Here is a 12,133-nt window from a genome sequence, read left to right as displayed (position 1 = left end):
CACACAACTGCAGTCCTTGCTAACACTTCCAATCCAAACTTGGACTGGCTGCCCATTTTAACGGAAAAAAACTTTTCAACACTGAGATACAAAATTGAATTAAATTAGTTGCCCATAGAGACTTAACGACGGTTTTCAATTTTTACCGGATGTTGAGGTTGTGCTTCAGTTCCCCCGATCTCTATGTACCTCCCTTAGGTCGCTGTTTCATAGCCGGTCGGGTATACGACGGACACTTGTGGACTGAGCTATCTGGAGATTACGAAGAGGGAGCGAGGGGAAAAGAGAAGGACGGGCGGGGAGGGCTACTGTGACGTGGAGGACTTTTCTCTCCTTGTGGCAGGGAATTAGATAACAACAGTCATGCTTTCGAAGGTGGTGGGGATAAAAGCTAAAAACGGTTTTATGATGAGGTTTTCTATTTTTTTCTCCCCCCCCCAATATTGTACCCGATGGTAGCGCCTGAAGTGAGCTCTGTTTTGGCGGTTAGTTCAGAAAGGAAGACTACACAGACGGAGGAGAGCGGTGCAAAAGACAGGCGAATCTGGCGTGGGCTGGAAGCCAGGTTAGTGCTTTTCTACTACACAGACGGAGGAGAGCGGTGCAAAAAGACAGGCGAATCCGGCGTGGGCTGGAAGCCAGGTTAGTGCTGTACGTGTTTCCAGTTACGTGGCTCGGCGCAAAAAGGGTAGAATTCCTGACATTAACTTGTTGTTTTGGAACGGGTACTTCTAAGCATATACGGATTACTGTTGCTCAGAGCGCTAGATAGTCAGAGCAAATCAGAAGCAAAATTCGGGTTCTAAAAAAAAAGTTGCACAAAAACAGCAATCCGATTCCCCCCATTTATGATTGCTGTTTTTGTGCAATACTTTTCTTCAAGGGTGCGGGTGTTCATCACGCTTTTGTCCTGTGCTTCCTCTAAAGACTTCAGTGGGGTGTGTACACTTTCTCCACTTTATATTAATGACAGCCCTACATGTTGGGTTAGGCTCAGGGGTAGACTGGCCATTTAATTTACAGATGTGTTTCCCGGTGGGCCATTGCTGTACAGCACCATTCGTGGCCAGGAACTAATAGAATCAAGTCCCAATGACTGCCAAGCACCCCAAAGGCCTCGAGCTCAGATTCTTTATTGGCAGTAGTAATAGGTTGTCTCCTCCAGGTCCTAGTTGCCTATTACTAATGCAGGTTCTCTTGGCAGAGTATTTGTGCACTTGATATAGACTGGATGCACTTAAGAGGGTCTCTACTAGTGGGATGCATGTCTTGTAAATAACACGCTGTTGGTATTACATATATGCATATCAATGGATCCAAATGGAATACCCAAAGAGAAGGTATTTGGGAGACAGACCTAGGAATTCCCTAATTCAGAATGTGCTGCCTCTTTTGAAAGAGCACAATAGTGTTTTTCTTTACCCTGCATTTCAGGACAGTACTCCAATTGTGGAAAGCGTAGGGGGCCATTAATAAAACCCATAAACATCGCCTCCTGATTACCCCAATTTGAACCTTTTCTACTGATTCTTATAAGTCGCACACACCAGCTTTGTTCTTACAGGGTGTTGTATATGGTTCTCATATAATTCTGGAATAAGCCATGTTTATGAGAAACATGCACACAACAGTTATGCCAGTTTCACCTTCAGTTATAAACAGTACCAAGACCAATGGTGTCCTACTTCTGGACAACTTAGTGGTCAAGCAGATGAGATGAAGATCATAAAATGCAACTTGCAAGCTTGTGCAGCCTCACTTTGCTGTAGGCCCAATTCCGAATAGTGAAGCCAAATGGATTTCAGGCAGAGGTTTTCCACATCACTTGCCACCTAATCCTTTTTTTAAAAAACTGGAGATGCCAAAGATTGAACCCGGGACTTGCATGGGTCAGTCAGTCCATGTGTGTTTGGTGGTTAGGGTCCAAACAGTTGCTTTAGTAGCGTTCCTTACAGTTTGAGTCCATCCAGTGCAACTTTTGATTTTTTTTCTTCCTTTGCGTAATAGAATCCAGTGCTACTTAGCAATCTGCTTTTGAAAGTGGTCTGCCATGTGATATTGTAGACTTTAAAATGAAGAAATTAGTTATGCAGTTCTGTGGATTTCAGCCATCAGATATGAATACGTTGGGTCTGAGAACTCTCAGATGCAGTAAACTAATGAATACTGGTTTTAGGAGGTAACACCACAAAAAGGTCTTGGCTTCTATGTACTGACTGTTGGCCCTGCAGGACATTTGAAGGCTATTGTGTAAAACAGGATGCTGGACCAGATGGACTATTGGTCTGAACCACCAAGTCCCTTCTTATGTCCATGAACAGATAATCATAGTTACTGATGACCCAGTGAAATTCTGAATGGTCTATATTTGGTGAAGGTAAACTACTACTATCTTTTAACATCTAGAATGTTTCTAGAATGTCTTATTTATTTGGATATATGAGCCTGCAGTGTACATTGGCATGGGAAAGGGAAAAATCTTGTTTCATTATAACTTCTTAAAATGTAATGTACGGTACATGTTCTGCTTCCAGGGGTCCACATTCATTTCTGCCATATATGTTTCTTTGTTATATTCATAAGAAAGACGTGTTAAAACGCTGTTTATTGCAGGTGCCACTTCATTTTTAATAGGCTCTCTGGATCAATTGCTAGTTGAGTGTGGAGATCATAAACTTTTAAATAAAAGATTACAGAAATAATATTACTTGCTAAATTTCTGTTTCCTGCTTTTTATTTTAGTGAATTTTGTGTCTGAAAAATGAATATCAACACTCTTCAGGTTTATGAAGATGAAATCCAGTCTTTGGAAAAAGAAATTAAGATGTTAACAGAAGAATATGAATGTAATCAATATGGGTCTTTCACTTATTCAGACGGGAAGGCAAAGCAAGCCATGTATGCATTTAATTTTTTTTAATTTGGTCCTTAACTTTCAGGGATTTTCTTTTGTGTTTGCCTTTTTTCTAGGTAGGCATACAGGAACAGTTTGTTGAGTAGATACATCATGGTAAGTGGGGATTTAGTTTTTTTCAGTTTACCGATGTGCAGCCTGATCAAAGGCATGTTTATTTAGAAGTAAGACTCTACTGAGGTGAATGGGTACTGGGATCCTTGGGAAGGGCCTGAGCTTGGTGTGGGCAAAGGGCTGCTATATATCTTATATGCAGGTAGAGCGAAGTGGATTTTTAAAAATAAAGTGTACCAGATTCCTTCCTGGGAGCCAATACATGCAACTGTTAGGAAGCGGGTGCTTAGGAATTGGAAATGCTTTGGGGGCTCTGCAGTAGATGTACTTGCAGCAGGTATCTATTGTACAAAGAGAAGGAATGAGTATACTTCAGTAGTCTTTCCTACGTTTCTTCAGAAGTTCTGAAATGCTAATTATTTGGTGCTAAAATGACCACATTAGTCAAACTGTTTTGTGTAAAACTCAAGCATATCACTGTTTGAAATAGCAGTTGTTTTAGGAATTCTGATAGGGATAACTTTGTTACACTGTTGCAGCAAAACAGAAAGAATCTTTAAGATGCCAAAAGACTTAATAGATGTGAAATAGACTAGTGATCTTCAGTCTATGAGTCAGGATCGTCAAGTGGGTTGTGGAACCTCACATCTTGGATCACTAGCCTCACCTATAGTGTCCGTTACTGGTCCCCAATGTAGTACCTGCCAGTGGGTATCCTGGTGCCCATTTACTTCTTCCCTAAATCATCTCTTTCCCAAATCAAATAACCAGTCTTGGTTCTCCTCTCCCGTGCTGGAGAGGAGATGCTTCAGAAGAACCCAGGAGGTATTGCCTTTGTATCCTCAGGGAGCACCTGTTTAGAAACAGCTGTTTCCATCTTGCAAACTCTTAACGTTTTATGGTGAGCACTAGCAGCCATTTTGTGATGTGTCCACTCTCAGTTTTTAAAATTCCAAGAGTGCCCACAGGTTCACCAAGTTTGGTGACCCTTGGTACTTAGAGACTGTTATACCTCCTGCCTCTCTTTTCATGTTCAGTGGGTCCCATACTCTGTGATTCTGAAGTCTGGAAAAAGTTGACTGGACTGGAGCATCTGTCAAATAGGTTTTAGCCCACTAAACTTTCAATAAATCTGTTGATCTTTAAGGTGTCAAAAATTTCTCTAAACAAACCTAGGTTTTGTACCAATGTGCTGCTGAAGCAGAATTTGAAAGAGATTTCTTATTTTCTCAACGTTAGCTGACATTTATTGCAGGAAAACAATTAAAAGAAAATTCAAAGAAGACCCCAAGCAATATTACTCTTCTCCAGACCTGAAAACTCAGCTTGCTTTACTGGAATCGGACTTCTCATTCTTGATGAATTTTACAGGCATCTGGTTCAAAAATTATTCTAGGAAACTGCTGGAGAAAAGTAAGTGTTTTTTACATAACAGTTAAATTTCATGTAAAATGTTTCACAATACTTGGATATTCCTATATTAACATGTTTTATTGCATTTAGGGTGTGGCAGCAGCAATTTCATAATTACAGTGATACACTAATGTAATTGTATTAGTGATGTATGTGGATAAAACCAGTAATCTAAGCAGAAACAGTACAATTTGAAATCATTATAGCTCCTTCAGTGTGATTATCCAGGTTTATTAAAGTAGGTGATAGATCAAGAGTAAATTTGTATTTCCACAGGTGTTAATCGCTACAATAGAAGTTATATTTCATGTAGCACATATCAGAGAATTTAAGGATTGTCTTGGTCTTATGATATCAGTTTCTGTCTCGTGCATTACATCGTCTTAAAAATTGGCCTACGGATGTCCTTGAAAAAAGGCAAAAAGCTGTACAGAAGCCATCCCCAGTCTTGTAGTTAGAGAAATACTGTCTTTCAATAACAAGTTTCTGTTTTCAGCTATTATAGATAATGTATTGCTATCCTTCACGAATTTGTCTAATTCATTTTGTCTTATTCTTTTTTTAAGATAGTCTATTATTTAAGAAAATTAATTTCCACAAATTAGTTAAGCATTATGGGTTGTATTAAAATTTTTGTTTGCCTTGAACCTAAAGTTGAAGCATTTTATTCTGTATCTAAGTTTTAACGTTCTAAGTGAGAGAATATTTCACTCTGTACTCTTTCCACAACACTCTTCATAATTTTATAAGCCATTATGATCACTGTTATCTTTTTAATAGCCCAGCCTCTTTAACTTTTTAATAGGGAAGATACTACTTCATCCTCAGCCCCTCTGGTTTCAGTTACCATTTCGTGTACAAAGTTTGAGTCCAGTGGCACCTTTAAGCCCAACAAAGTTTTATTCAAGGTATAAGCTTTCATGTATAAGCACACTTCCTCAGATACAGTGAAACAGAATTCCCTCAACCATTACGTATAGGAAGAGAGAGGATGAGGGGTTAATTGCAAAAATTCTGTTTCACTGTATCTGAAGAAGCATACTTACACACAAAAGCTTATACTTTGAATAAAACTTTGTTGGTCTTAAAGTTTCCACTGAACTCAAACTTTGTTCTGCTTCTTCAGACTAAGATGGCTTACCCAACCCTCTGGAATGGGTTCATCAGAACTGATCAGAGTACTAAAATATGGACTAACCAAAACTTTAAATAATGGCATTAAGGTACTTGGTTTGAAGTGCAATCTATGCAGAGTTGCACCCTTCTAAAGAAATTAACTTCAATGGACTTAGAAGGGAGTAACTCTGGTTAGGATAACACAGACAGCTGAAATAGAGATTTGTTGTGAAGGATAGGTATTTTTAATGTTATTTACACTGATGGTTATTTGTTACCTTATTGTAATATTTTATGTAAACTTGATGTGGGGCTGTCACTGAAGGTAATTTGGAAACTTCACATTGTAAAAAGTATATTATACTCTTGGCTCTATTACAACAGCTGCACTGTCTTCCAATTTACTTCAAGGAGCTAGTTTTAATCTTTAAAATCTGGGACTACATATCTTTATAAGGCTGCTCTTTTCAAATGTGACTTGAAAATGAACTATAACTACTGATGACACCTTTTTGAAAGAGTTGCATTGTTGACTGGTTGTTTTAGTTCTTTATAAGGCTAATCAGTTTATTAGCTGGCACTTTTCAACTTGTTCATAAATTGATCTGCAGTTAAGGTTGAGTAACGAAGTGCCAAGTTTACGAAAGACACAATTTTTTTTAGGATGGTTAAAACAAAAACAGATTGCAAAGATTCCAAAATGATCTCTCCAAACTGGGGAAATGACCATTAAAATGTCAAATGAGGTGCATTGTAAGTGTAAAGTGATGCATATTGGGGCAAAAAATCCCAACTGCATGTATACACTAGTGAGATCTGACCTGGCGGCAACAGACCAAGAAAGGGATTTTGGGGTGATTGTGGATAGCTTAATGAAAATGTTAAGCCTGTGTGTGCCTGCTGTGAAAAAGGCAAATTCCATGCTGGCCATAATAAGCAAAAGAACAGAGAATAAAACTGCCACCATCATACTGCCCATATATAAATCTGTGATGAGACCATACTTGGAATCCTGTGTACAGTTCTGGTCACCTCACCTGCGAAAGGATATTGTGGAGCTTGGGAAAGATACAGAAAAGAGCAACCAAACTGAACAGGGCTAGAGCAACTGCCCGCTGAGGATTGGTTAAAATGCTTATGACTGTCTAGCTTAGATAAAGGTGAGTAATGAGAAACATGATAAGAGGTCTATAAAATGGTGCGTGGTGTGGAAAGAGTGGATAGGGAGAACCTTTCCTTCTCTCATAATACTAGAACCTGGGGTCATCCGCTGAAGCTCAAGGATGGGAGATTCAGGGTAGATCACAGGAAGTACTTCTTCACACAGCGCATGGTTAAATCGTGGAACTGGCTGCCAGAGGATGTAGTGTGGCCACCAACTTGGATGGCTTTAAAAGGGTTGTGGACAAACTCATGGAGGATGGGGCTGTCAGTGGCTGTCATGATGGATATCTATTCCCTCCAGTACCAGAGGCGGCATGCCTCTTTTTATCAGTTGCTGAGTGGCATGGCTGGGAGAATACTCTTGCAGTCATCCTGCTCGTGGACTTCCTAGAGGCAGCCGGTGTGAAAAGAATGCTGGATTTAATGGGCCTTTGGTCTGATCCAGCATGGCTCTTCTTAAATTATGTTAGTGACTTAAATTATGTATTTGTTGGGATGTGGGATATTTTTTAATTTGGGTAATAATTTGTATTTATTTTTTATTTATAGTTTCAATTTATAGCCCTCCCTCCCCGCAACGTGGGCTCAGGACGGCTTACAGGCAGGCAAAGCCAACACATAAAACAGATAAAAACCATATAAAAACATCACTACTACGTTACCCATTAATTACAACCTATTAAGTGCTCTAGATGTTCGAACAAGATCTTCCATAAATATGACGTCTCGAAGATGGTACACCCAATCAGTGCTTCCAGTTCCATATGGTGCTGTTGTTCTCTCATTCCCAGGGCCAGAGCTAATGATGGTAAAATAGTGGTGGCTCCTACTCAAAAGCCTGGCGGAAGAGCTCCGTCTTGCAGGCCCTGCGGAACTGCACAAGGTCCCGCAGGGCCCGGATCTCCTTCGGGAGCTCGTTCCACCAGGTAGGAGCCACCACCAAAAAAGCTCTGGCCCTGGTGGCAGCCAGCCTGGCCTCCTTGGGGCCTGGAATTGTCAGGAGATGTTTTTTGGTAATTATTTTTAATTGTTTTATTCTTGTATTTTAAAACTGTTTAAGCTGCTTCATATGTAGTAGAAGTGGGCCATCAGTTTTAAAATAAAGTAGTGTCACGATGTGGAAGTCTTGCAGGGTTGGTAGGAGGACAGCCAGACTCTGGGGCGACTGATTTTAGGGAGGGAGAATCTAGGTGCGGCCTCAGACTGAAGGAACGGAGGGGGTTTCTTCACCTATGTCCTCTTGTCTTTTGCCTCCCCTCTATTCCGAGCATCCTTCTCAGGCTATCTCACTGCTCTACTCTCTCTGCATAGAGGGTTGAGGATCATCCTCCTCAGCCTGTGCATCTCTCTCCCTTAAATCCTCCTGCCCTGCACCTGCCCCTCCCCCCTTCCATTCAGAGGAGAGTGACCACAGGGCTCACCAATTCCCTAATCCTGTCAGTTCCATGCCATCCTTCCTCTTGATCTGGCCAGCATTTCTGGGGGTGTCTCTCGCTCCCTCCATTGCATCCCCCTTTTGCTGCTGGAGCCCCTCTTGCTGGCCGGCTAGGTAAGAGTCCTGGTCCTCTGGGATACCCTTTCTGGGGTCTTCCTTGCTTGTCCTGCAGTCTGAAGGCCAGGATCCCATAGGTGCCTGTTCTCTCATCCGCGGGTGGGCCCGTCCTGCGGGGCCATCCCTGGTTCATTGTATTGCCTCTTCTGTTTGTGTTGGCACTTGGCTCGGTTCGTTGAACTCCGATGTTCCTGTTGGTGAGTCGGGGGGGGGGACTTGGCACCCCCCTGACAAGTAGATAATAATAAATATTAATGTAATCACTAATATTTAAATGCCTGGAGCACAAAGAAACAAATGACCCCAATTAAGGTATCAACTTGTATTTTTCTTTACTGTAGGTGAAATTAAGACTGTATACAAATGTAGGCTATCAGGAAATTGCCAGTCAGTGCCCTTTCAGTTGGAATTCAGGCTCATGGAGGAAAATCAGGTACAGTGAGAAGATTATCATAATTTTGAAATCAGTGTATATTTGTGTTTGAAGAACTCTATATACTAACTTATTTAAAAGGGCTTCACCCCCCAACACACAGTATTTAAAAATCTTGTAGCAGAAGAGTAACAGAAGAGTAGCTTTAGGATGTTTGTGTTTGTTTCAAATATTTGTATATTGCCTTTCTGCTGTACAGTGAGCATATACGTATTTATTTTAGTCAGCGTTTAAAACCGTGAGTTTGAACTTCTAATACTCTTCTTGTCTTTTACCTTATTTATCTTCAGTGTTTTTATGGTTTTGATTTTAATTTTGTGGTTTTATAATGGAATTATATTTTATAATTGTTGTGTACTGCTTTGGGAGGAAGGGTTCCTATTAAAGTATGGATACAAACTCCCTAACAGTAAATAAACTGCACTTTCTTTTTCCAGCCACAAGATGGCAATTGGCTACAGATATGTAATCTCACTTTCTTTAGATACAAAATTTCCTGTGTAACTTCAGTTGTTTTCACAGAAATTTCGCTGATTTAGCACTGTGGAAGACTTCTACAATGAAATATGCAAATCCTGTATTTATGTTACTTGGGTACTTTGTTAAATTATGAATGGACAAACAGCAGTAGTTTACTTAAGTAGTGAAGTACTTCTAGTGCAGTCCAAAGCAGTTATACCCTTATAAACCCACTTTGAATGGGCTTTCTTGTTATTGCACCATTTATTTCTTATTTTGTATAACTATTTGTTACTCCGAGTAGTAATGTTATTAACTTGGGAGACCCAGGTTCGATTCCCCACTCTGCTTCAGACGCTAACTGGGTGACCTTTGGGCCAGTCACATATTCTCAGCCTGTCTACCTTACAGGGTCGTTGTGAGGAAAAAGTGGAGAAGAGGATGATGTAAACTGCTTTTGGTCTCCATTGGGGAGAAAGAAGGGGTATAAATAAAGTAAAATTTAAAGAAATGTAAAAAATCTTGCAGTCTTGTTTCCAGAGTGCAACAGAAAGCAATGGATATTATAGAGTCCTTTGTAGAGAAAAGGGTAGACAGAGAATTGTGCTATCTGTTTTTCTCAAGGGTTGTATTGTATTTCTGAACTGATGATATGCTCTCTTCTCAGCATCTCTCTGGAAACAGCAGTAATTACTGCTGGATCTACTACATAATCAAACTGTGAACTAGGAATGGCCAAGTGCTAAACCTTTCCGTGGAGGAAATACAAATATAGAAAACCAGCAGTAAACTGCCACTGTTGCACCCCAATTATTTGTTACACATCTCACTTTGGGTCTGCTTAGGTGTGCCCATGTGCCTTCAGGCAATTGCAGTTTTTCTAATGTTGAAATATATTGCTCAAACAGAGCTCCATGTGAGCATGGAGCATTTTGTGGGAATCAGGACTTTGGGGGGGGGATTTGGTGTAAATGCAGGAGGACTACATTGTAAATGCTAGCATTTTGAGTCCATTTTGTATATTTTATACATTTTGAGTCCTCCTGCATTTAAAGAGATGTAGCTTCTGTTCTTCTGGGTTTTTTTAAAGTTAATTTGTTTTGAGGTTTGGTGATCTCTTTTTCTTTTCACCCTTCTCTTTTGGGATGCACAACATAAAAAAGTATTCCATGGCATACCATTGTCCTGTTGATTACAGTACTCAATGCTGTTTGTATTTTGCAGCTGGTGCACATCATATAAATGCCCGCGAACTGTGAATCTTTTATTTATTGCAGAAACAGGAGTCATTCCCTATTTCATCCCTAAATTTTACTGGATACTTGCCCTAGAAAAGACCAAGATAAAAGGAAGAAGAAACAGATCTGAAATCACTGAGAGTAGCATTTCAAGGGGCATTTTTGGGATATTTTGAGTTGCAGTAGATATGAGGAGAGGAGAAAGTCATGCTCCTCCTGCCTGTAGAAATGCTCTGTAGGATCCATCCTTTGGATTGCTGTATACTTTGTGTTGCTGTGCTGTAGTGATTTAAAGTATTTGGTCATATTTTGTCTATTAAACAATTAGATATCGAAAACCTAGGTCTCTCAGTGTTCATCCTCTTGGATCAGATATATTATGTAGCATTTGTACACATATTTCATGTAAATTGAGATAATCTTAATGAGTAATGAGTGCATGTTTTCTGTTCTGTTTTGTAACTTTTCTGTTAAGTGCTTATAAGATAACATTTTGTCTAATATGAAACATTTATTCTTTTTCAAACCAGAGTAACAAAAATGGTTATGCTGCGGTTACTGATCTTAACATTATAATAGAATCTGAGGAGTCTTCTGATTTAAACATGCTTGTATCCAGGTAAGACTCTCTTGATAATACAGAGGAATATCACATGGATATTGCATTTAGTTGGTATACCTAACTGGTTGCTGACACAAATGTATGCACAGTGCTATAGCCTTAGTGACTGAGATGCTAAATTACATAACCATGCTTTTTGACATTAAAATATGAATTGCTAGTGCACTTTTAAGATACTGTGTCTTACCAAAACACATAAATATTTGGAAGTTTTCAGCATTCGCAGTATTCATAGAAGTGTTATATAGCTTTAGCTTCAGTAGTGCTATATGAATAGTGTCTTTTGTAGCCAGCCAGTATTTGTGGTTGCTCCTTCCCTGTTGACCCTGCTCCTTCCCTGAGTCCTCTGCTTCCCAACCTTATACTGTGATTTGGAAACTTTCTGACTTCCACCAAATCGCAGTGCAAAATCAGTGATTAACTGCGTACTTTAGAAAATAGTGGCTGGTGTTGCTTATTCAGAATATTTATCTCTCCTATATAATAAAAGCGTTTTTGTCTTGCAAGATTCCATTCACTCCAAAATCAGTTGGCTCCGTGATGTGTCAATCACAAGGTGTCTCTATCTACTGGCTATGCTGCCTGAGTTTTCTCCCACCCACTGCAGCCTAGGCCACTCTTCTCTGATTGGGCCAGCGTTTCAAGGTCATTTGCATATGGAAACTGATTGGACTTCATTCCGCACCTCAAACTCCCCCCCTCCTCCATGAGACAGTTGGTTGGAACTCTCAGTTGCATATGCGACCTGGTGTATTCTGAGGTAAAATATGTCCTCACTCACAACACATCACTTCCCCTTCAAAAGAAACAAACCCAATAACACAACCATGCCACACCACAAAAAAGACAGATCACACCACAAACAGAATACCACAAGGCAAAAAACGATAGGAAAAGGTGCCAGCAGTCACCCCATTACTGCCACAGATACATACCTGAGAGCGCTTCAGAGGATGGTGTGCAGGTCCCAGGTTCATGTTATAAAAGCTTCCTGGGGGATTATGGACCATTCACAGACTTTCAACCTTAATATACCTCACAGGATCATACGGGGGAGAGCAGAATGCTGTCAGCTGCTTTGGTTCCCACTGCAGGGAACAACTGCCCTTTCCGTAGACAGACGCTGGGGGGGGGGGAGATGTAAACCTGAAGACAGACAGGCAGATAA

The 12,133-nt window shown here is 40.2% G+C and overlaps 1 protein-coding gene across 1 annotated transcript in view; it reads left to right on the top strand.

The window, feature by feature from the left end:
- The first annotated feature begins 631 nt into the window (after positions 1-631).
- The window catches only part of CENPP (centromere protein P), a 236,413-nt gene continuing 224,911 nt past the window's right edge, over positions 632-12,133 (top strand). Inside the window, exons 1-5 of the mRNA XM_015427619.1 lie at positions 632-651; positions 2,743-2,898; positions 4,224-4,381; positions 8,555-8,646; positions 10,874-10,962. Of these exons, the coding sequence (XP_015283105.1) occupies positions 2,762-2,898; positions 4,224-4,381; positions 8,555-8,646; positions 10,874-10,962 (476 nt within the window). The 5' untranslated portion in view covers positions 632-651; positions 2,743-2,761. The remainder of the gene's footprint in view (positions 652-2,742; positions 2,899-4,223; positions 4,382-8,554; positions 8,647-10,873; positions 10,963-12,133) is intronic.

The sequence above is a fragment of the Gekko japonicus genome, unplaced genomic scaffold, assembly GCF_001447785.1.
Source record: "Gekko japonicus isolate JY-2015 unplaced genomic scaffold, Gekko_japonicus_V1.1 scaffold354, whole genome shotgun sequence".
NCBI lineage: Eukaryota > Metazoa > Chordata > Lepidosauria > Squamata > Gekkonidae > Gekko > Gekko japonicus.
This window is presented reverse-complemented; position numbering and strand designations above follow the sequence as displayed.